This window comes from Triturus cristatus, chromosome 5_1, assembly GCF_964204655.1.
Source record: "Triturus cristatus chromosome 5_1, aTriCri1.1, whole genome shotgun sequence".
NCBI lineage: Eukaryota > Metazoa > Chordata > Amphibia > Caudata > Salamandridae > Triturus > Triturus cristatus.
Genome location: NC_140587.1, coordinates 838,173,420 through 838,199,741, shown reverse-complemented (window position 1 = coordinate 838,199,741; position 26,322 = coordinate 838,173,420). Strand labels below are relative to the sequence as shown.

The window sequence follows — 26,322 nt, the reverse complement described above, 5'->3', positions numbered from 1 at the left end:
AAAGCTATGCTAGACAGCATTCAACACATTTGGTTCAATAAACATTTACGAGCAGCAGCAAAACAAAAGGTCCGTACCTGTATGATCTGTTGTCAGTTCAACCCAGGAAAAAGCGTTCCCGTAGAACAGGGTGGATTTCATACTCCTAATCATCCTTTTGAAGTACTCCAGATGGACTATATCCAGATGGAACGATGTCGAGGATTCAAATATGTTCTCGTAGTTGTTTGCGCTCTGTCCCGTTGGACGGAGGCATACCCGGTTTCAGATTACACTGCCCCGACTACTGCCAAACAGTTGGTTCGAGAATTCTTCCCACGATACGGTTTACCACGTGCTGTTCACTCAGATAACGGCCAGCCGTTCTCGTCCGAATTAATGAAACACGTTTCACTTCTGTTAGGATATCAGTGGAAATTCCACTGTGTCCGACACCCCGAGGCAGCAGGTCTCGTAGAAAGACATAACCAGATACTGAAAATCAGAATGTCCAAAATATGCAGAGAGAAAGGTGTCGACTGGGTAGTAGCGTTGCCCGTTGCACTCTTTTACATGAGAATGGTAGCACACTCTCGAACAGGGCTATCCCCGTATGAGGTGATCTTCGGTAGACCACCGAATATGTGGGGGACGCCTATACCACGCAAAATAACTGATATTGACTGTAATATGCTGACAGATTACTTGGCTTCCTTGATGTCTGCACTACAATCTTGTCGTTCACGGGTAGCTGCAGCCTTTCCCGACAACACTGAAGTGAAACCCCATGACGTTGTTCCGGGTGATCTTGTCTTTGTGAGGAATTTCGACCGAAAGACTCAGCTGGAGCCCAGGTGGAGATCACCCAAGTTGGTCCTGTTGACCACAAGGACAGCCGTGAAGATCGAGGGCCGCAAGGGCTGGATCCATTCAAGTCATATCAAGAAATTTCATGGACTATCCTCGGATATAGACATCGTGCCCTGCACTCCCTCACAGACTGATTCAAAACTTCCTTTGGTTGAAAAAACTGAAACCGAACTCTATAAAGTAAAATTGAGGCCTAGAACGTCAGACAATTTGATTGTTTAAGTCCTCTCCAAGGTGAAGCGGTTGAATTTGTCTCTGACATGTATCCTCTAGACCCGAATCATGGACAGTCGCGAAAAATGTTGAAACGACAGGCGTATTGTAAATCACTGCGTAGCCACTGTATAGGGACATTATTAATTCTGTTTTTAATGAGTCTTTTAATAATTATTACAAGTATGTTGTTGCACATATATTACCCTATTTTTAGACACGTTTATAATGTTACTGCTGAACATTCTTTTAGTGACTTACCTCCGCATGAGTTGTCTTATAGACTTGCGCTGCGCAATAACACTTTCATTAGTATGTTACATCATTCCCATCAGACTAGTAATGCCACCAATTGTTGGGTGTGTGGCCGACTCCCTCCCTATCAGAATTATGAAGGAGTCCTGCCTTTCTTTCCACATCCATTTACACATAATGGCTCCTGTGGAGCATGGTTTAGTTTAATCAATTCCATAGACTCAGACACCGCAGTTTACCAAGATCATTGGATATGGGGAAACCTGAACCTAGTTTTACTCAAGGTCTGCTACCCTGACAAGGAGGGTCGCCCCAAAAGAACAGGAACTGATCTAGAAAATGAAGTATATGGATTAGGTAATTTTACACCTAATCTCATGATTCTAAATGTTGTATCCGAAGTTGAACTAGTCTTACCCACCATGTCAGTATTCCCAGCGAAGGGTGAATTGTGTGTAAGAAAGGTTGGTTCCATACATATGGGCCATAGTAAATGCACTACTATAGTAGAGTTCAGTGATCAAGGAAAATCTTCATTTAGAGCTTCTCGCCACTCCTACTTTATATGTGGTCAGACGGCATATATGCGTCTACCTCTAGATTGGGATGGTACCTGCTACATTGCATTCCTTCTGCCACCTGTTTTCCTAGCTCCTCCTGATTATTACAGAAACATTCATTTAGTACACAACAGAGAGCGGAGAGATCTCCCCATTGTCGATTATACTGAGACAGCATGGGACAAGTATGTAGATTTTAATAAAGGCATCTTTCCCTATATAGGTACTGTTACTAATAGTAAGCTGATACGTAGGTTAACTAGAACCCTTGAAGCAGTAGTGAATGAGACTATTTCCGCCTTAGGCAATTTAACGGAAGAGCAGTCTGCTATGCGGATTGTTGTGCTTCAAAATCGTCTTGTCCTTGACGTCATCCTGGCTGATAGGGGCGGAGCTTGTAGGGTCATCGGATCAAGCTGCTGCGTATTCATACCAGAAAATTCGCCATCTGTATATAAAGCCATCACTCGCCTTCATAAGATTGTAAACCAGATACACCAGAACCCAGGCACTTGGACTTGGTCCAGTTGGTTTTGGAATGTGATATCGGCCTTGGGATGGAGAGTTTTATCCTTCCTAGGTATTGGCCTTCTCATACTATTCAGTTGCTGTCTATGTCTACAATGTGGACCAGCGATTTGTGGTCTGTGTGCCACATCGTGTATTCCACCACCAAGATTTCATTCAAGATCACGGAAGAAGAAAGAAGAACAAATGATGCTATATGAACAGATCAATGGATTGATGAAGATTGATATCTCTTGAAGGGCAAGTAGGGGACAAGGAGGGAATGTGGAAATGTGGATTTTCCTGGTCAGTTATGTCCCCTATCTTGGACCCCAACGGTTCTATGTGCATGTCACAAGTACATGTATGTTCCCTCCAGTTCCAGTTATGAAGACGCAAATACATGTGCGTCCACCGTCAACATGTCCTCTGTCAGATCCGCCATGAATAGGCCGGATATTCCATTCCTAAATATAAAAGGCCACCGGCTTTATATGGTTCACTTATGCCATTTTACAGTCCAGGCAAGTAGGCCCTGATTCTGTCATCAAACTCTTCTTGCCTTCTGCCTCTGAAAGCTCCAGTCTGAGCCTACATCTGTGACCATGAACTTTGTCTCATTCTCTGCGCGGCTCACGAAGCCTGACATCAGCCTATTCTCTGCCAAGAACTGTATTTCACCTTCGAATTATCTGCTTCCCCCTCAGCCGATGCATTCCTGCCTAGTAGCTTAAGTAAACATTCTTCCAGTTACCAGGCAAAAGGCCCGGCCTCTCTGTCCTCATGCAAGTAATTCATAGCCCTGTTACCATGGAATATTCCTACCCCCTCGCATTCAGTGTAGACACTTAGACGCTTGTACACGCACGCACAGTCAGTATAGAATAGATTCTGTCCGAGAGTCCTTCTTTTGTGGATAACATAGTTCTTTAAACATAGGATGTTAGATATGATTTGGGATTAGGTTAACTTGACCCCCCAGACTTTTTGTCTCCACATGTAGAGCTAACGTCAAGTCCCCTTCACCCCCTAGTTACACGTCAATTACACGTCATGCTGCTGCGCGCGCATCTATGCCAAGTATTATCTTATAGATCCACCTATGTATGACATCATAACCAATCATGTTCCTTTTTTACTCCTTATTACACCCATTTTTGGTTACGCAGGTGAAACGTCATTTTCCTTATCAATTGTTACGCCTACTGCATTCGCTTCATAGTAATGTATGTATTATAAAAGTTACTTCTTGTCAATAAAGTATGTACTTCACTTCCTGAACCCCCGTGGTGATGGAACTTGGAGCATCCGATTATAATCGATCATTGGAATAAAGCCCATTCCGAAACTCTAATATCACGGATTCTGCCTCTCATTTTACTGAGCTATTTTATAATGTTTCTGTATCAAATTCAGTCCCGGTAAAGTGGGCTCAAAATACATAATATTCGCAAAAGGTCACTTGCTTTGAAAATAAAGAAAATGCTAGCCCGCCAGACTCTAGTTAATAACACGTTTTTTGTAAAAAAACTCTTGCCCCAGTGGGCTTTCGGCATGAAAATAGTGACATTACAATGTAGCAAGTTTATCCCTAGTGGGCTAATTCACATCATTCTTGTCTTTATACAATATTTTCCCACAACTACTGTCCCCCCAAAAAAGTGCCAAGTGCAAAAATGTGATAAAATAAAAAATCTTAAACTAAAAAGCTTTTTTTCTTTTTCCTGTTTTAGATAAAACCTTCATATTGACAGGAGAATTTGAGGAAGTTGATTTCAGCCTTGTATCTTTCATAGATGAGTATTGAAATCTTTTTCTATATTCAAACCTTACGGGGTCTTGGTGTTGGGTTCTGTAATATAACATGACTCCAATTTCCTAATTTTTTTCTTCCGGTTCCCTCCCCTTGCATTGGGTGGAATTGTATCGATCACAAAATAGGTTAAACCTTTATCACGTTTGTTGTGGGATTTTTCAAAGTGACGGGCCACTGGATGTGGAAATGTGGATTTTCCTGGTCAGTTATGTCCCCTATCTTGGACCCCAACGGTTCTATGTGCATGTCACAAGTACATGTATGTTCCCTCCAGTTCCAGTTATGAAGACGCAAATACATGTGCTTCCACCGTCAACATGTCCTCTGTCAGATCCGCCATGAATAGGCCGGATATTCCATTCCTAAATATAAAAGGCCACCGGCTTTATATGGTTCACTTATGCCATTTTACAGTCCAGGCAAGTAGGCCCTGATTCTGTCATCAAACTCTTCTTGCCTTCTGCCTCTGAAAGCTCCAGTCTGAGCCTACATCTGTGACCATGAACTTTGTCTCATTCTCTGCGCGGCTCACGAAGCCTGACATCAGCCTATTCTCTGCCAAGAACTGTATTTCACCTTCGAATTATCTGCTTCCCCCTCAGCCGATGCATTCCTGCCTAGTAGCTTAAGTAAACATTCTTCCAGTTACCAGGCAAAAGGCCCGGCCTCTCTGTCCTCATGCAAGTAATTCATAGCCCTGTTACCATGGAATATTCCTACCCCCTCGCATTCAGTGTAGACACTTAGACGCTTGTACACGCACGCACAGTCAGTATAGAATAGATTCTGTCCGAGAGTCCTTCTTTTGTGGATAACATAGTTCTTTAAACATAGGATGTTAGATATGATTTGGGATTAGGTTAACTTGACCCCCCAGACTTTTTGTCTCCACATGTAGAGCTAACGTCAAGTCCCCTTCACCCCCTAGTTACACGTCAATTACACGTCATGCTGCTGCGCGCGCATCTATGCCAAGTATTATCTTATAGATCCACCTATGTATGACATCATAACCAATCATGTTCCTTTTTTACTCCTTATTACACCCATTTTTGGTTACGCAGGTGAAACGTCATTTTCCTTATCAATTGTTACGCCTACTGCATTCGCTTCATAGTAATGTATGTATTATAAAAGTTACTTCTTGTCAATAAAGTATGTACTTCACTTCCTGAACCCCCGTGGTGATGGAACTTGGAGCATCCGATTATAATCGATCATTGGAATAAAGCCCATTCCGAAACTCTAATATCACGGATTCTGCCTCTCATTTTACTGAGCTATTTTATAATGTTTCTGTATCAAATTCAGTCCCGGTAAAGGAATTTTTATTTACCACATGATGGCGCCCGAATAGGGACACTTCCTCATCTCACGCGCCGGCGGTGAGTTGTAGGCCCGGTCTCCTGCCACAGCTGGACGGACAATTACGCGTACCAGCAGGATTTCCTGTATCTCCCTCCGGTCAAGCAGGGGCGACTGAGACTGCGATCAACACCCAGACGAGGCGGTGAGAAGTGCGAAGTATCCCGACCAGAGCCTAGCTGAGAGAGCAAGATCCGAGGTATACAGAGACCCACCAGTTCGAAGTCAAGCCCAGTTTCCGACGAGTCGAGTCGAGTCCAGTCCGGTTCACGTTCAAGTTACCGAGGCCTTCCGTTTCCGAAGCTACCCGGTGAGTACCATTACTGGGGAGGCATTTCTGACGTGCACATAGGTTGTGCCGGTCAAGACGGGTTTGGGTACACAAATCCGGTCTGCACTGTTTTAGCAGTGTATCTGTACTGTTTAGCAGTATATCAAGTATTCCGAAGTATCTAGTTGTTGTCAAGAATTATGCTTGGTGATCAGTTATGCAGACGATCATCATTGTTGTTTATTTTTAAAGGTTAAAAAATGCTTAATGTTCAATGTTTAATGTGTTAAACGTCCTGCATATTGTGGTATGCATGGTTGTTCATTAGTGTGCTTTTGTATTAAGTGTGTTCAAGATTAAGTATCAGATCAGATTGTCAATATGCCGCTCTTTTCGAAATTAAGACAGATCACTACTAGAAAAGGGGTACTCGAAGAAGCCGTCCCTATTCCTCCTAGGGATACTCCAGGGCACTTCATGTATCACAGACATGGCTTAGACGCTATATTATTTCTTGATTTATGGGTAGACTACACCAAGGGATTGCCAGAAAGTCAGAGGTGGCCCGCAGCGGGGACCTGGGATGCAGAGTGCATCATGAAAATCGAGGAAGAGTTATGGAAAAGGAAAGTCAGACAGTCACAGAAAGACGCCGTTGAGTTATGGCGTAAAGAATCTCATAGACGTACAGAAAAAGCACGTAGACAGGAAGAGAAGAGTAAAGAGAGTTCAAACAAAGTTCAAGAAAATCTATTAATTGAGGAAGGTATCCGAGTGAAATCAGAACAAGTAGATAGACAAAGAAATGCCCTCATGAATGGTATGTATCCCCTTCTGGCCGAAGGATTACCTAAGGCTACCCCAGAGATACCGAAAGACTTGCCACCCCCATTATTCCCAATTAAGGTACATCCTTGCCTCTCTTATGCCTTTAAAACAATTTTACACATCAACTCTAAGTAAAGAAATGATTTTCAATATTATTAACACTTGTCTTAGAACGACACACGTAATATTCTAGTACCGCGTTCATTGACCTGCCGGCCAGCTATTCAATGGCCTTTTGATATACCCTTCTACCAAAACCTTTTGCGAATCCTCCCAAGTGGGCTCAAAATACATAATATTCGCAAAAGGTCACTTGCTTTGAAAATAAAGAAAATGCTAGCCCGCCAGACTCTAGTTAATAACACGTTTTTTGTAAAAAAACTCTTGCCCCAGTGGGCTTTCGGCATGAAAATAGTGACATTACAATGTAGCAAGTTTATCCCTAGTGGGCTAATTCACATCATTCTTGTCTTTATACAATATTTTCCCACAACTACTGTCCCCCCAAAAAAGTGCCAAGTGCAAAAATGTGATAAAATAAAAAATCTTAAACTAAAAAGCTTTTTTTCTTTTTCCTGTTTTAGATAAAACCTTCATATTGACAGGAGAATTTGAGGAAGTTGATTTCAGCCTTGTATCTTTCATAGATGAGTATTGAAATCTTTTTCTATATTCAAACCTTACGGGGTCTTGGTGTTGGGTTCTGTAATATAACATGACTCCAATTTCTTAATTTTTTTCTTCCGGTTCCCTCCCCTTGCATTGGGTGGAATTGTATCGATCACAAAATAGGTTAAACCTTTATCACGTTTGTTGTGGGATTTTTCAAAGTGACGGGCCACTGGATATGATTTGTTCCCATTCTTGATAGCCCTTAAATGCTGTAAAATGCGTTTGTGAACTGGCAGAATTGTGCTGCCCAAGTACCTCAAGCCACATGGGCACTGAAGCCCGTAGACAGCAAACTCCATCTTACATGTAAATTCACCTTTTATTTTCTTCACTTTTTTCGAGAGACCTAAGTATACACTGAAGTATTTTTGCCATAAAGGCAGGCTTTGCATTTGGTGCATTTCAAGAAACTTTTCTTCCTGTTTAACCACGTTGTATTGGTGTTCCTTGGTTTTGATGTTTTTATCATATTACTGACGAGTATTTGATTGAGGGATTTAGCCCTTCTAAACGTTATTTGTGGCTTATGTTGTATTATTTTACCTAACACCAGATCATTACGTATCACGTGCCAGTGCTTGTTCAAAATGTTTCTTAAATTGCCCTCCTGTTTGCTATAAGTTGTTACCATTCTGCATTGATTGTCACTGTCCTTCTCCAATTTTTCTTTAGTCTTGCTTTTAGTAAAAAGGATCTCTTCCCTAATTTTCTTGTTTGCCTTATACATTGCTGCTTTTATACACTCATCCGAGTACCCTCTAGATTGAAATCGGGTTTTCAGGCAACTTAATTACTTACTTGTATCCTCTCGATTACTGCAATTCCTCATAGTTCCCAAGCATTCCCCATAGGGGATGCTTTTGATCAAGTTTTTGGGATGGAAACTTGTTGCATGAAGCAATGTTTTTCCCACTGTCGGCTTTCTATACAGCTTATTCTCTATTTTCCCATCTTTAATATATACAGTAAGATCCAGGAAATCAACACTGGTTGCACTTATAGTACTGGTGAATTTCAGGTTTACATTGTTGACCTGCAATTTCTTTAAGAACTCATTGGCATCTCTTTCCGAGCCTCTCCAAATGACAAACAAGTCGTCGATGAAGCGGCTCCAGTGCATTATATGATTTTGCCACTCTTCCTGGAACTGCGCCAGGACCACCTGCTCCTCTCACCAGCCCCATATGCAAATTAGCATAACTGGGGGTGAAGCAGGTGCCCATAGCTGTACCGCATGTCTGGTGGAAGAGCTCTCCATTGAAAAGGAAATAGTTGCTAGTGAGGCATGTTCTTATCATACATAGTAGCATATGGGTATGTGACCATAATTTCAAAGGTCTACCTCCCAAAAAGTGTCTGACTGCCTTCAGGCCATCTTCATGTTTAATGCTCATATAGAGCATAGTCACATCTATTGTGATCAGTAAATCTGCTTTCCATGAAAGATCATAGGTCTTCTTCAGGAAGTCCCTCGTATCCTGTATAAAGGATGGGCAAGTTTTCACAAGGGTCCAAAAAAAAGAATCCACATATTTTGATGTGTTCTCCAAAGCGCTTCCAATAGCTGATATTATGGATCGCCCTGGAGGATTTACGGGATATTTGTGAACTTGGGTATTAGATAAAATACCGGTGTTACAAGACTACTGATCTTTAAAAACATGAGCTCATCCTGATTAATTAAACTTTTTTCATACCATTTTTGTAATTCAGCATTGTATTGACCGTGGCTTGCTAACATTACGTCCTCAGTAATTCTAACATAATTTGATCATTTTTAAATTTACAAGAACTTTAAGGTTAAAAAAGCACTTTGTATTGTGATTGTGATTTGATGATTGTATTGTGCGTAATGCGGACAAAGGTGGCAATGTTGTGTTATGGGAAAAGAGCAAGTATTTAGCTGAAGCGTATAAGCAACTTAACAATCGATCAAATCATGTTAGAATTACTAAGGATGTAGTGTTAGCAAGCCACGGTCAATACAATGCTGAATTACAAAAATTGTATAAAAAAATGTCTGGACTTGATAAGGTGCTGCAAGACTTTCCACTGGAGGAACCAGGAGCTAGTTGGAGGAGTCAGGAGTCAGCTGGAGAACACTGAGGACAGGACGAGCTGCAGGCTAAAAAGGTAAGTGAAACTTTTTTTTTCATTTTAAAATGTAAATGTTTATTTGCATATTGTTTAATTTTATCGATATAGGCTCACCATTTTCGTGGGTCACCAAACGCCACTGCTTATTAATATAGCAGACGGTGCCGAGCAATCATGTCTGTATTACAAAATGCGTACCCATTGTTTTTGCAAGCGCACATTTAAAATGGAGAATGAGCTAATTTGCACTTGTACAGGTTTCATACTAACAATCAGTGTTGCAATTCTCCCAGAACATTTTTCCTCAGTGCCACATGTGACAGGAAAATTGCACCAGAGGGAAACAGAAAACATAGGGACATATTTACAAGAGGTTATCGCCATCAGAACGTCACTTTTTGTGACGTTCCGGTGGTGATAAGCACTTCACCTTATTTGCAAGGAGGTGTTAAGCCATTTAACATGGCTCAACGCTGCCTTTCATGCAGCACTTGGCATGAGAGAGGCAGGCAATGGGTGTTGCGTGGCTGTTCTGTGACAAAACCCATTGCTTTTTGGCGCTGGCCCTCATTTGTAAGACAAATAATGGGGCCGCGCCAAAAATAAGACCTGGGGAAACCTGGTCGTAACCTGGGAAAACGAGGAGAAATAATTAATTTCTCATTGTTTTTGCTATTTCTATGTGTGCTGCATTCTGCAGCATGCATAGAAACAGCAAATCACCACTAGTTGATTGTTCGCAGGAAGGTGTTTCTTTCTGCACATAAACAGTCATTAAAAAAATGACGAGTTGCAACTTCTCTCTGTGTTGCATAAAGCAGCACACATAGAAAATATAAATAGCCGTTATTGATTTGTTTATGTGCAGGAAGTGATACCTTCCTGCACATACCTTCCCGCACATGAACAATCATTCCCCACAACGCAGGAACCCTTGCACTGTGGTGCAAGGGTGCCTGTGTTGGTACTAGGCCACTACATTTAGCGCCAGAGCTAGGGGAAACTCAGGGGTTCACTGCATTCTTGCAAATAGGGTGCATCCCTGCATTTGGAAACTGCCAGAGTGTAGCGTTAGCAATCTTGGCTTAACGCCGCACTCTGACAGTTTCCTTGTAAATATGCAGTGGGTAAAGCAGATTCAGACCATCGTGGGCCTTACAGTGAGGACACCTGGATACCATGCTGCACTATGAGTTGGAAAGGAAGGATAAGGCTTACAAAAAGCGAATCATGAAGTTATGATCTATGCTGACAGGTAAAAATCTGGAGCTGTGTCACCAAATTCATCAGGAGGCATCAGTCGCTGCACGGTGTGCCTCCTGAAAATCAAATCAACAATATTGAAGGCGCAGAATATCGAAGACAGAATATTGAAAATAAAATATCAACTACATAATTCCATATATATGTACCTACTCCGAACATATATCTTGAAGGTACATAGTTGTGTAGTATAGTATAGTATGCTTCTTTTTTTGCATGTACCTTATGATATTTTGTCCCCCGATATTAGTAAGCCTAGATATTGTTGGCTGAACTAACAGTGAGAGAAGCATGGGTCATGCTTTTTTGCATTGCTTGTGCAGAGAAAACAATCATGCCTGTAACTGCTGGGATTGTTCAGAGTGATATTTTATTTCTGTTAGTCTTTGGGACTGTGGATCAACATGTGCAGCTTGAACTGCAGTGTTGTGCTTAGCTGGTGGCTGGCACAACTATTCTGAGAACCATCACGATTCTGGAGCCTCATGGTGGAAGAAAAGACTGTGTGCATGATACTACAGGTTTTCATACATGCAGTTGAGATAGTTGGGAGTGTGGTGCAGGTTGTCTACTGTGGGGTTTAAGCTCTGTGAAAAGTAGGCATGTGTCAACCAAGGTATTGAAGATACTAGAGTACATCTGGAGCCAAACATTATCAGAGGTGGGAAGTCAAAAAGAGAATGTGCACTTCTGCTGCTATGTACGCAAGGGTTGATGCCTAATATACGCAGTTCCTTAAATATGTACTTGTGAGCACAAAGCATTGAATGAGTTTTTACATGCAAGTGGGATAGATCGCTTCAAACCCAATAATAATTCAAATTCAGATAGGGAGAAAATGCCTTTCACATACATTGTGCCCCTATTTGGGTGCTATTAAGTGCCTTTCTAGTAGTATATGCAACAGCCAGTAATATGCCTTGCTTACTAGTTCACTCCTCTAAGAGATGCCTTTTCCTTATTCATGTGCTGTTGGCCCAGGTGCCTTCCACATATTTTTCAGTCATCTCCTAACGCATTCTTCACATGACTAAATGTTTCTCGGGATGTTTTAAATCTAGTTACTTTTTACACTTCACCAGACATGTCTATATCTTTGTGACATAAGAACAGGTGCTTTATCATGAACAGTTGTGGTAGGTAGGAGTGGAACCAAACGCCTTTTTTTATCTGTTTCCATGTCTAAAGCACATCCATATAACTAGGAAATGCTTCACCCTAATGCATTGTAGATAGCACAACTCAGAAAATAAGTGAAGGAATAACTGCTCACTATATGCAACATATACATTTCTTTTGAGAAATTCAGAAAATTATTTTTGAGACTCTTTAGAGTTTTCCATAAGAATTGCTTGTAAATTAGACATATTGAACAAAAATGACTACGCTGGGAAATATAATCAATGCCGACTTACTCAAAATTCTTCTGAAATCAAGTGAAACATTAATATACTGTGACATAAGTTAATTTATGAGAATTTACAGAACGCAGCAAATCACATGTGAGGGTACACAGGCCTGAGTAGAGCACGCCTGAGGAAGGCCTGAGAGAGGAGGAGGAGACCATGCCTCTTTCGTGTGAATGAGCCATGTCTTGAGGTTCCTTTGGAATTCAATGAGAGAGGGGAACGTTCTGAGGTGTTTTGCAAGGACTATCCAGATATTGGGTGTGAGATATGTGAAGGAGCGTCCTCCAATACGGGCCTTCTTGAAGCGAGGGAGGTGTGGTCTTGCCTGGGATGCATTTCAAAGGTGTTTGGTGGGTAGGAAGAAGTTGAAGCAGTGGTTGAGGTAAGCTGGACCAGTGTTGTGGAGAGTTTTGTACATGTGGGTGAGTAGCTTGAACTTACATATTTCCAGGACTGGGAGCTGGATTGGATTGTTGAGATGTGGGTATTTTGTGGGATGTTCGGGATGAGACTGGGTGGCTTGGAGTTGGTGTGGGATGTTGGCTGGGATTCTGATATAGAGGGTGTTTCCATAAACAAGTCTACTTGTGATAAGAGCTTTGGTGAACCATTGTGTGGGTTTTCAGTGGGTTCCACTTGAAAATCTTGCATAGCATTCGCAGGATGTGGAAGCTTGGTGAGAGGACAGCGTTGATCTGTCTGGTCATGAAGAGAATGTTGTCATGGATGATCCTGAGGTTCAGGCATGGTTCAAAGTGGTGGGTGGGAGGCCAAGTTTGGAGGGCACCAAGAGGTGTTCCAGCATGACTGGTTGTTGTGGAAGATTAGGACTTTGGTCTGGAGGAAGTTGTTTTTCATTGAAGCAGCGATGTTGCTCATGCAGTTGCTGAAGTTTGCTTCGGCTGTGCTGGTTGAGCCGGTAAGGGAGACGATGAGCTGTGTGTTGTAGGATACTATGTTGATACTGTTGGCAAGGGCATCATGTAGATGTTGAACAGTTTTGGACTGAGCAATGATCCTTGAGGTACTCTGTAGATGTGTTTCTTGGACTGTGAAATGTAGGGGGGAAGCCTAACTCATTGAGTTTTGTCTGTGAGTGAGAAGTATATCCACTTGAGGCCCAGTCTGCAGATGCCCAAGTGCTGAAGTTTTCTGATGAGTGGCTTATGGGAGACAATATCGAAAGCTGCGGAGAGGTCATGGAGGATGAGTGCCGCTGTTTCTCCTCATTTGAGGAGTCTTCTGATGTCATTGGTTGCCACAATGAGGGCGGTCTCTGTGCTGTGGTTGGTGCAAAATCCTATTTGAGAGCTGTCTAGGAGTTGATTGAGTTCTAGGTGGTCTGTGAGTTGGGTATTTATGGATTTCTCCATGACTTTAGCTGGCAAAGGCTGGAGCGAGAGTGGTCTGTGGCTGCTGAGGGTGTTGGGGTCTGCAGTTGGTTTCTTTATTAGGACATTGACTTCTGCATTTCTTCAGCAATACAGGGAGGTGGCGGTGGTTATTGAGGTGCTGATGATAGTTGTGAGTGCAGGGGAGATGATGGTGGTTCTTTTAAGGTTGTATACAAAGTGGAGGCATGGGCCTCAGGGAGCTCCTGAGTAGATGGATTTCATCAGTGCAGTGGTTTCTTTATTCAAGAGGACTTCCAGTTGAGTAGCTGCTGTTTGACGATGAAGGAGGTGTTGGGAGAGTTTGTATTGGTATGCTGTGGGTTAAATGTGTTATAGATCTTGGCAATCTTCTGTTTAAAGACTTTTAACAGGTGGTTGCAGAGTACTTGGGATGGGATGATGTTGTTGTTGGCAGCTGCAGGATTGGAGAACTCCTTCACGATGGTGAGGAGCTGTTTGCCTTATTTGGAGAATGCTTCGAATCTGAGAGTTAGGGTTTTTTTTCTTTACATCTCATAGTTGTTGATGGTTGAGGTTGAGGGTGGCTTTTTTGTGGATCTTGTGGTGGTGTTTTTGTTGAAGCTCCATTTTCTCTTAAGTTGTGTGCAGTGGCATTTGGACTCTCAGAGGTCATTTGTGCACCAGTTGGGTTGTTTGTAGTTTTTGTGTGTCTTGTTTCTGGTGGGAGCAGTGCAGTTGGTGCAGTCAGTTAACCATTTATTGAAAAGCTTGGTGTAGTCATTGAGGTTCCCGGTGTGGTTTGGTGGGTATTCCTGTAGAATGTTGGTCTAATTTTCTTTAGATATTTTGCCCCAGTGTCTTGATGGTGCATTAGGTTTTTCTGGTGGGGTGGCTTGGTGGGTGGGTATCTTGAAATGTGCGATGTAGTGATCACACCAAGTGAGGGGGTCATGTGGGTGGTTGTGATCCTGTTGTTAGAGAAGAAAAATGGGTCCAAGGTGTGACCTTCAGTGTAGATTGGTCCTTGGACAAGCTGGGTGAGTCAGAGGATGCTGAGGTTCTCGAGGAAGGCAGTGGAGTTAGGATCTGGGTGTCTTCCAAGTGGAAGTTGAGGTCCCTGAGGAGAATGTAGTCGGTTGATCTGACGGAGAGGGGAGCAATGGATTCTGTGATGTAGTTGCAGAATTCTGCTTGCGAGCCCGGGAGACAGGAGGTAAGGGTTCACTTAAGGGTGGTGTTGAATTCCATTCATATTTTGAAGTGGAGGTGTTCCATGAGTTTGGTGTCCGAGTCTCGGGTGCAGTCAATTGTGTTTTTGTAGATGATTGCAAGTCCTCTGCCTGGTTTGTGGGTTTGGTCCTGGTGTATGACCTTGTAGGCAGGCGGGCTGGCTGCGGCGATGCCCGAATTGGGGGCTGGGTTAAGCCATGCCTCGGTTAGGAAGATCAGGTCACGTGTGTTGTCTTAGAGGAGGTCCCAGCTTTAAGTGGATTGTTTCCCAAGGGATGACACTAAGCAGCATGGCAGACAACTGGTGTGGGGTAGTGGCGTGCATTGGTTATTAGGAGATAGTGGTGTCAGCGTCTGAGGTGTCATGGGTGCAATCGCAATGGTTGCAGGAGAAAGGCCCTACCATGGTGCTGGGGGATGCTTGGCAGAAGCGTGTTTGCTGGTGTATGTGGTTTAGGTCAATGAGGAGTGGCTACCTTGACTGGCTCTGGTGATTGTGGTGTTGCGTTGGATGGTCGCGGGGCCAGGGTTCATGGATTGGGCTGGAACAAATAGGGTCTGTCGGCCACTGTCAATGGCAAGCTGGGTGGCCAGGTGCCTACTAATGTGGTCATGCTGTCGCCTGCATAAAGTAGGTTCTGGGGATGGGCGGGATCTTTGTTGACTGGAAGAACGGTGAGTGAGAAAACTGGGCAGGAAAATCCAGGCAACGGCAGTGTAACTAGGTCAAAAGGCGGCAACTGTATTAGGCTGGAACAAACAGGAAATGGAGGTCCTTGTCAAGTGACAAGCTGGCTCTCCTGGTGCCTTCAATGCAGTTGCTCTGTGGCCTGCATTAAATAGGCCCGGGGTGGGCAGGGCTTCTGTTGGTGGGAAGAACGGTAAGCAGAAAACCTGGGTGGGAAAACCTGGCAGCAGTGGTGTCATATGTTCAAGAGGCAGCAACTGGATCAGGCTGGAACAAGAAGGAACTGGAGGCCATCGTCAAGTGGCAAGCTGGGTACCCACATGTCTACCCAACAGAGTTTGTGGTGTTTTTCCCATTCCGGGCTCCACGTAGAGCGCGGAGTTCCGAAAAACTCCTTATAGTGGCGTGAGCAGAGTTTTTCCTCTCTCGCAGCTCTCCAACCTTAAGTTGGCGAGCGAGGAAAATCCAATACTAGCCCACCTCCAGGTGAGATTTCTCAATGCGGGCAATCATGACAGGTCGTTACCGCTTGCGTTGAGAAACTTGTCATTTGCGTTGAGGAAGCTGCCGCTTGAGTAGAACATCTACTTGAGCAGCAGAAAGAAGCTGTTCACTCTTGCGCTGCATGTGGTACCGTTCTTGCTGATTTTACAGCATGGGACAAACACTCGGTGCTAAAAATCAGTACGAGCAGCATCACTTACCTCACTCTGCCACTTTTGTCACTCCTCAGAGCACATTTTTTTGCCACTTCGCAGAGTTCTGCATAGTGGAAGTCTGCAAACCCAACCCAGGCCTATATAGCACACACTACAACACTCATATTGCTTGAGAAACTTCCTTCACAGGCCAGGGTTGTGGGTGTAATGACAGACCCAGGCCTGAGGTGGTTAGTGGAAGAGAAGTCACAGTTGCATCAATAAAACAGTCCCAAGAGATTTCCCTGGGTGCATCGGAACAACAGTATAAGTTCAACAGTTTCACTTAGTGCAAGTGTATTTAGGCAAAAGAGGATTGATGGGTGTGGCCCTCCCTTGAGAGACTGGCTGTTGTAGAAATGTGAGGTAGTGCTATAATTGCAATAGGTATGCTTTTAGTTTGTTGATGCAGCATTATTGACAACTGTGGGAAGATTGTTTCGGAGGAGGAGTATCACCACTACAAGTTTTGCGTCACCTCTATACTGTTGTTTAGAGTTATTGGTGTTGTTAATATGTTGTGTCATGTGAAGTTGAGTTTGTGGATTGAGTTGTATTATTTTATCTTGTCCTCTAGGTAGTTGCAGACAAAGCCCTCCAGGCATTTGTGGGTCAAGCAGAAGACCTTCCCTGCATGGTCAACTGTGGAAGGCTTTTTATTTGGGCTGCTTATATATGATTTTTTCTCCAACTTCTGTGTAAGACTTTTAATGTTTCACTGGATAGAGAACAACATTGCAGAATTTGGGATTCTATTGGTGCTATTTAGCCCAGAGGTTGGGTGGTCTGTTGAGTTATGACCATTGTACAATTTCTTGATTCAGTATGTGGGTATGCTAGCATATAAATTCTTTCTGCAGTCTAGGTAGGGTGTGACCAGAACTCCTATCAGTACTGCATTTTTTTATTTTTAAAATATGGTACAGTTCTATATATCAAATCTCTGCACAGCTCACTGCCACAAGTAACAATTATAAACATGAGGACAGGCTACAAGAAATCTAGGGTTGGATAAAATGCAGAGATCATTTGCATGAATTTTAATTAAAAAAGCCACATGATACAAGATACAGCCAGGAAAGTGTCTAGGCCACGGAGTGCTAATCCTATGTCATACAGACAAACGTTGTGGCTACCTTTATAAAATTGTTGCATAAACTTTTTTAATTCCCTCCAGTTCATGTTTTGTGCCCATGTTAGACCTGTCATCCAGGGTGGTCTTCTCACAAGTTTTTGCCTGCTTACCTCCAATTTGTGCTGTATTTTTTTGTTGGCCTTAGGACTCTGAGCACTTTACCACTGCTAACCAGTGCTACAGTGCATGTGCTTCTCTCTTAAAAATGGAGAAATTGGTAAATACCTGATTGGCATATTTAGTTTACTTACCGTCCCTTGTGAAGCGGTATACCATATACCCAGGGCCTGTAATCTAAAGGCTACTAGTGGGCCTGCAGCACTGGTTGTGCCACCCACACAAGTAGACACTCAAATCTGTCTCAGGTCTGCCATTGCAGGGCCTGTGTGTGCAGTTTATTGCTAGTTCAACTTGGCATTTAAAACAATTTTTCAAGCCTTAAACTCCCCTTTTATACACATAGGTAACCCTTTAGGTAGACCCTTGGTATCCCTATGGGCAGGGTGCTGTGTAGGTAAAAAGTAGGGCAGGTACTTTTAAGTTTTACATGCCCTAATAGTGAAAAACAGCTTACATTTTCACTGCTGTGAGGCGTACTCCTCTTTTAGGCTAGCATTAGAAGTTCCTTAAAACCCTTTTAAGCTGCAATTCCAGATTAGAAAGGAGCAGCTAAGTTGGATTTAGCATTACTGTTTTAGAAATGGCACTTTTAGAAAGTGGACATGTTTCTGCTCTTAACTTAGCTCGGTGTGCCTGCAGTCTGTCTCCAATATGCGACTGTGGAGGTGACAGATACATTCGTTTGTGCATTCCCTCTAGACTGCCACAAACAGAGGAAGGGTAGGTGTAACAGAGGACTAATCTGCATTCATCTTCATTCTGAAAGCCTTCCTGGGCAGGTAGGTGGAGAGGGAGCTGACACTTACATCTGAATAGGATATGTCCTGTCCCCACACAAAGGGCTGATTACCACCCACGGATGGCCTGGCAGACAGCACTGGAATGAAAGGGGGACTATGCACTTCAAGGAGCTGCTTTGAAGTCACATCCACTTCAAAGGCACATTTGGGTATAAGTACTGGGGCTCTGACCCTCTCAAAACAGTACACTACTGGACCTGTGAGTTACTCTGCCAGGAGTAAGGACTGAGGAGCTACAAGGATTGTAACTCTGCTTGACTGACTATTCTAAGGAACTTCCTCATTGCTTTGCTGGGCTGCCCTTCCTGATCTCTACCCTGAGGAGGACAAGGACTGGACCCATCTCACTTGAACCCAGAGGGACTCCATGGGTTTGCTGACGTACCTCCTGTTTTCTAAAGTCGCAGGGTCATAAAAAAATTCCTGCAATTCTGCTGGTGCTGCTGACCTTTCCCATCAGTGAGTCCTACTCATGCCCGAGGTGCTGCCTCCAGTGCTGGGCTGCGGAGGTGGGTTTTTGCAGCTGTTTCTACATCAAAATAGACACACTGATGACTTTGTGCCAATCGAAAACGACACATTGACATTCAATGCTGGAGCCACTCGACAACATCGCCTTGACGGACTGCACGGCCTGACACCAACAGACAGCATGGCTTAACATCGGCGCAGCATCTACATCATAAAGGGGTTTGACGTTGAAGCTTTCATTGACTGCACACATCAGCACCAACACTTTGCCTCCATCCATGGGATCAATGGCGAAGCGGCGCCTCCTTGACAATTGTCATCAATTCTTTAATGTCATCGCTTGCTCCATCCAAGGTACTTTGTCAGGAGGACCTGTCTGAGTCCTGTAGCTGGCCTGCCCTCCATCGCACTTGGTCAAAACTTTGGATTTACAGTGGTCTAGTGCTACACCCAGCAACCCCTAAGCACTATAGTGTTCTAAGAGCTATTTTTGGTTTAGTCTTTGAAAATTCATAACTCTGGTTGTCATTTTAGTCTTGTTTTATCCAGAAAAATATTCTCTATTTTTCTAAACCTGTGTGCAGTCTTTTTGTGCTGTTTTCATTGTGTTACTGTGTGTGGGTGTTGCAAAACTCCACAAACTCCACTGGCAGAGCAGAATTTATCATACTTTATAAATGTATCAATTTATTTCAGAAACATCTCTATTAGTGTAACAGGTGGAATATATGAAAATGACTACTGGTTGATTAGATATAGAGAGAAAATGGTAGATGAGACAGAGGGTGACTCTTTGTCAATACTTGTGAACAACAGTGATATTTTGCACTGTACTTCCTTCAACTCAAAGACATGAGTCATATGAATCAGCGGTTACCCTTTGACATCCCATGTCATTCCCTGTTATACATGTTTCTGAAATTGCTTGCTTTTCTCCCTAATTGTCCTGGTCCTTCTGCAATATGATACATCTTGTTAAACTTTAATACATCTTTGATATTCATTGTTTTGATGTTATTAAACATAGGTCACTTATGTCTACCTTTGATCTTTGTCAAATGCTCTACATTTTAGGTAAATAGCAAAAATAACTTTCTCCAGCCTCATTCTTCTCTTCTCAATTTATCAACTTTCCTCCCTCATTGGTCAATCGGTCGACTGCTTTTGAAAGTATTCATCTCCATTCCTTCACTCTTTAAATGACATTCTAATTGGATTTGTTTTTTTTGTTTATAATTTTGCACTCATAAGGGGAACTAGTCTGGTATATGAGAATACTCCAAATTTCTTCTTGTCTTTCTCACTCCTAAATAATATAAAGTCTACGTCTTTCTCATCATTAAGTACTCTACGTAAACTTCCCTTATTGTGCTCATTAATACTCCACTGTTATGTAAATTTTCGAACCTCAATGTTAGTTTTTCAGTTTTTCATACTAAAAGTACATTACTCATGTTCTTAATTACACTGTTGCCCACATTAATACTAACTCCAACTGGTAAGTGGCCCATGTATCAAGAAGGCATATATTTAGCTTTTTAATTTCCCTACCGGCCATGTTATCTTTCCAACATACCACTAAATTGCCTGTCTAATATGTTTATTATTATGCCCCTATTGCTCTCAGCACTGCTCTTTCGGTTAGTTGTCGTCTTCCTTTTTTAAAGGGTATATTTCAATCACTGGTTCACACATTCCTGTTTTGCCATTTACTGCTTTTTCTTTACAACTGTCCCTGCTCCTAAATCATACTGCATGGCATAGCTTGAAAACTATCCAGTTTATGTTTTTTTTTTTACCTTTTCATTACTTCACCTTACAATGTGTGCTTTTTTGTCATACTGGTCTTCAAAGTTGTGCTTATTTTGTTTTAAGCCATTGTCTCTTGTGCTTCACTTCTCTGCTCTTCTCATGCCTCTTTTATTTAATAAAAGATTGGTGCCCTCTTTTAAATATCTTGACACCTGTTGTTGACAATTTTTTCTTCACATTGCATTTCTTTTTTATTTGTTTATATGTTTTATATAGCGCTAGCTAGACCCGAAGGTATCAGAGCGCTTTACATAAAAATAATAGCATAGCGTAGCTTTAAATGAGAAACAAAATAACGTATCTCTGCGAATGATGATAGACACTTAGATTCAAGAGTAAACATATAAGTAGACATAATGAGAATCAGTAGGCAAAAAAAATGTGTCTTTAGGGTATGCAGACTAATTAGAACAGCTTAAATTAAAGGAGTGAAAGACATATAAGACAGCTGAACCAATCAAACCAACTATCACAAACAGTAGAGTCATGGAGAGAGTGAGCTATTGGAGCCTAGTTCAGTTGGTGTATGTGATAATATATTTGTTGAGGAGAAGGAGTTTCAGGTTCCTTTTGAAGCAGGAAATGGAGGGGTTGCAGTGGAGGTCTCTAGTGAGTGCGTTCCATAAACTAGGTGCCTTTCCAGAAAAAGATCGAGTCCGTGTGGTTTACCTTTTTAGTTTCGGAGGAATGAGAAGAAGTGAGTTGGAGCTTCTTAGAGTTCTGGTTCTTCCTGCTTTAATACGTTTATTGTATAGATAGTTGGGGGTATGTGTGTGAAGGGCTTTGTGTGTGATGCAGGCAGTCTTGTAAATACATCTTCCTTCAACGGGAAGCCAGTGGAGGAACATGGGTGTGTCATGATGTGTTCAAACATTTTAACACCAGTTATGTGCCGGGCTGCCATATTTAGAACTGACCTTAGGGGGGCAGGGTGAATTTTCGGCATCCCTGTGCAGTTTGCATTCCCATAGTCCAGTTTAGAGAGGACTAGAGAGTGTACTACTGTCTTGAAATCATTGGGGGATGAACAGTTAAATTTGCTTGAGGTATTTTAGTGAGTAAAGTGGTCTTTTGGCTGAGTTTTGATGTGATCCTTCATTGACAAGTTCTTGTCCAGGGTGATGTCTAAGGACTTTACTGAGTTAGACAGGGTGAGGGAGCAATTTAGGGCATCCAGGTTCTTGAGCCAGTCTTGAACTAGTAGGTTTTTACTTTTAAGGAAGAACAGTATTAATTCAGTTTTGTTCGGATTCAACTTTAAGTGGTTCGAATGGAAACAAGTTTGTATCTTGGTTAGTGTGGCATTGAGGTGTAGGATGTCACAGGGTGATTTGATCTTGTAGAAGAGGTGTGTTTCATCAGCATATAGTTGATATTTGACCCATGCTTGCTTCAGGATGATTGTAAGGGGGTTCCATGAAGAGATTGAAGAGGGAAGTGAAGAAAATTGAGCCTTGGGGTACACCAAGAGTAACTTGTGTGGGTTTGGAGAGACAGGAGTTAATTTTAATTTGTTGTGATCGGTGTTCAAGGTAAGACGTGAGCCATTTTAGTACTGTGACATTAATACCAGAGTGGATCTCAACTGTCTCAAGTAAAGCTGAGTAATTAAAGTGTTGAAAACCGCTGATAGGTCAAGAAGGATGAGTAAGCAAGTTTCACCTTCATCTAAGGCTCTGTGGATACCATCTGAGATCTTGAGCATGGGAGTTTCTGTGCTACAGCCTTGTCTGAATCCTGATTCGAAGGTATCATGGAGGTTGTAATCACCTATATGTTGCTTAAATTGTTGAAGAATGCACTTCTCCATAGTTTTGGCAAGGAACGGGAGGTTGGAGATAGGTCTGAGATTGTTGAGATCATAGGGGTCTGCCCCTGGTTTTTTGAGTATGGGTGTGAATTGTGTAAATGGGAGGGAGTCAGGTACACAGCCGGAGGCAAGAGATGAGTTGATGTTTTTTGTCCAGAATGGGGCAATGATGTGGTTGAGGTTTTGTACTATTGTGGAAGGGAGAAGATCCATAGTGTGGGAAGTAGGCTTTAGGTTCGCAATTATATTGAAGACTTCTTTTGTTGTCATGAGTTTGAAGGCAGACCAATTGGCGTCGTTTTTCAGTTGGGTGAGATCATGGTTGTCCTTAGTATAATTTATGTCCATTTGGTCATTAGTAAGCATAGTGGTGCAGGTTACGAGGGATGGCGGATTTGTGACTTGGATGAAGGATTGATACCTTTTTGCGACTTCATCAGTGAAGAAGCTGGCAATTTCTTTGCAGCATTAATTAGTGCCTGTTATTTCATGTAGGGATGCGAGGGTGGTTTGTCTTTTAACAATGTTGAAGCGCTCTCTGGGGCTATTCTTAGCATGGTAAAAAATTTCACTAATAATGTCCAGTTCACCCCATGGTTGTATGTCGCTATGACAAGTTCAAGAATATTCACCTGAAACTATTTCACATCTACCTATTCCCCTACCACCACATCATAATTGCAAGTATGTAGTTACTGTTTTTAATTCCATAGGCACTTACCATAACAGTTTATCGGTAGTCAATGTAGTGTATGGATTATTTTTGTCATGTGATAAATCATGCAATATAATGTCCCCCACCCTCCCTATTTTACTTAAAATACCTTTTGCATTTTAATCTGGCACTTCACTTTGATAGTTCTGCTTCACTTGTAATGTGAAGCAGAATTTCACCTTTGGGTACATTTCCTCAATCTCTTTCTAGTTACCTCAATAATAGTAATTAATGTTTAGATTTTTCCCTCTATGGCTACATTAGTTAATTCTTGTTCTTGAATTTACTGTCATGTGCCTCTTGCTGCATACATGTTTTCCCTTAATTCACTTACTAGAGGAGAATTTTTCTGACAAAATGCATTCAGTAAATAGGAAGTTTGGGAATCTCACAAGTAGAATAGGACAAGTTAAAAGACATGTGACATTCAACAAAGTGAAAGCAAGAGGAGGATGAGAGTCTTTATATACTCAACAAACCATTTTAAGAGCAGGACATTACGTATGAAATACCACTTCAGGATAACTACCAACTAATACATGTAAGGGACTAAACACTGAAATAAAAAACTGAAGGTCTTGACAAAATGAACAGGACACTGCAGCTGGCCTAATAAAGTAGATCAACAATGTAATGTGTGACACACAAGGGACACTTGGCGGCAACAATACCATAGCAATTATTGCGAGACAAGTCAGGCGTAACAAGATATCTGGGCAGTAAAATTGAAAAATGGGGCAGTTAAAAAGAGAAATGAGGTAATTAGGGAGATACGTGGGAAATTAGAAGAAGCACGGAATGTACCTAGCAAAGAAGTGGAGTCCAACATTGGAAGATTAACAAACATTTAATTACTCTTACTTAACTTTCTGTAGATAGGGGATCGGATAATCACAGCCTAAACTTGCACATTCAATGAGGGTGTTTGAGCTCAATGTCAACTTTAGTAGCAGTCAACATTCATGCTTTGGAAGAGTAATAACACCATTATATCACTGCTATAAGAGAAATATTGTGTCAAAAATGAAATCAAGTACTTTCCCAGAGGGGAATTGAGAGGGTAATGCCACAAATCATGTGGGTTAGGAAGAGCTGCTATTGTCTACTTATTATATAGCTTGTTTATTTAAATACCCTTTTCTTGGTAAGTATTTATATATGTTGCACAGAAAAAGTGAAAGGTCAAAGGGAGGGCAATATATTTAGTCCTCAGAGAGTTCACATTGCCTGTTTTTTTTCCAGAGTCTAACCAATCATATCGCCACCTGATTTGCATTTTCAAAGGTGAACTATCATGTGTTAAATACTTGTTAGCACTGAAAAAAAGTATTTTGCATCATAGTCAGTGAATTCATGTTTATGTGATTATGTGACATGCTCCGGCCATTGTATGGAGACAGTCTCACCTTGCATGGTATTGTAAAAGGAGAACAGTGTGTGTCATCATAGTTTCCAGCTAGTAAAAATCTGTGTCTTACCTTTAAATTTCAGGAAGTGTAGTTTGCATTTAACTCAGAGAGCTAAAATTCTATTGTTTCTGGTACTAATGTTTACACATTCTGACTCAGATTTACCAAGACTTTGCATCGGGGTTCCTTCACTTTTGTGGCACACCCCAGACGAAAAACTCATTTTGGCATTTACTAAACCATGCAAAGTCGATTTCAGTGCCTTTGCGTGGTTAAGTAAATACAAAGTACCGCAAAACAGCAGTATACACTGCCTTGCTTCACTTTGCATTGGATAGGGTTTACATGGGTGGAGCATGGTTATTCCCATGAACCCACCCATGTATTATGACACAAACCCAGATTTAAAAAACCTGTAAACCTGGGTTTATGCTAAAAGGATGCAGCTACTCGACACAGGCATAACAAAGATAAATATCTTTATTTGTCCTTCTTATTTCCTATTTCCATGTGTGTTGCATTATGCAGCACAAATAGAAGAGGGAATTGACTCTCAGGTATAACTTCCTCCACAAGAACAATCCTGCCCCGAAATCGTGCATCCTTGCACAACGGTGCAAGGGTGTCTGCGTTGGCGCTAGGCAGCCTCAAGTGCACCAGTGCAGGTAGAAAGCTGAAGAAATGGTGCTGTTCAGCTTTCTAGCATTCACACAAAGCAGCACAGCAACTTTGCTTGCTGCCCTGCATTTAGTGAACTTTTAGTAAATATGCTCCATCGTCTTTACTGCTTTTTAAAGGTTGGCATGAGTCCTTAACACTCCTGGGATTCAGGTCCCACATTGCACTTGTTTGGCTCTTCACAGATTTACATAATTATCATTGATTCAAAAATATTATCCAATAGTACGTATATTGATTTTGTGACATTGGTTGACACTTGTAAGCAGTCTCCGTTTCTCCCTACCTTTGTTGTCTTGCAGTGTAAAGTTATGATTGTTTGGTGACTCAGACGCCAGGCTGAAGTAGAACCGGTGGCCATTGGATGGTTCATCTTTGTCCACGGCGCTGATTTTCTGTATAACCTGCAAAATGTGGTAGAGTGATACATATCATTGTGGTGTTTATACCAGCAAGCCAACTCACATTTCCTTTTTAAAATAATCACAAAAACGAGTTCAGTTCAATGAAATCATTGTCTTGCACCTGGTACAACATAAACTATAAAATCTGCTACACGATCACGAGTTAATCTTGTAAATTATGAATCCTTCCTTCTGCGCTTCCAGGTTGTTAAAATGATTCCCCTTTATAACTTTGGACGACAAATATAATGGAAGTATTATTCTGCTTATGTTCTTTGCAGATAAGTGCTATATTGGAGCTGGTCGATGTCTTAATAAAGTCAGTGGCTTGCAACAAGGCAGCTCGTGCTTTTAGCTCATACAACCATTCCATGGCATGAGCACCAAATCTGAAGTTTTGGTGAGCATTAAAAGAAAGAATCGCCAGAAGAGAAATGCGCTTTGGGAAGGCCTAATTATGCCTGGCAGGCTTTTTATGTGTACTTCATCAAGGGAGGTTGAAGCTAAGACTAGACCTAAACGAACGATTCACCAGTGGACACCTACTTTTGTACATCAAAATAAAGAGGGAAACAAAAGAGTGAAATGCCTGATGAATTGATTTAAATCTTGGTTGCACTGCATGAAATCTTGATTATCAATTGGATGCAAAAACTACATAAATCAATCACTGTTACCCACTTTGTGAGATAAGCCTTGTATATAGAAAGAACAGTCTTTATAGAGGTCTGTGGTTCAATCTTTCTTGAAAAGTATTTATGTTTTAGCACTTGTTCATTTGGCGGAAATAATAATAAAAAAAAATTGTATTCCATTATTCTACAAAGTAATGCCTGATGTTAGCTCGTAGCACATCCCATTATTTCATCACAGAATCAGAGCAAAGTCCCCA

The 26,322-nt window shown here is 41.9% G+C and overlaps 1 protein-coding gene across 5 annotated transcripts in view; it reads right to left on the bottom strand.

Moving 5' to 3' along the window:
• Nucleotides 1-26,322, bottom strand: part of LOC146831538 (cadherin-7) — a 278,421-nt gene that overhangs the window by 39,800 nt on the left and 212,299 nt on the right. For all 5 annotated transcript variants that reach the window (XM_085605883.1, XM_085605887.1, XM_085605884.1 and 2 more), the window contains exon 10: nucleotides 25,313-25,430. In XM_085605883.1, the coding sequence (XP_085462009.1) occupies nucleotides 25,313-25,430 (118 nt within the window). The remainder of the gene's footprint in view (nucleotides 1-25,312; nucleotides 25,431-26,322) is intronic.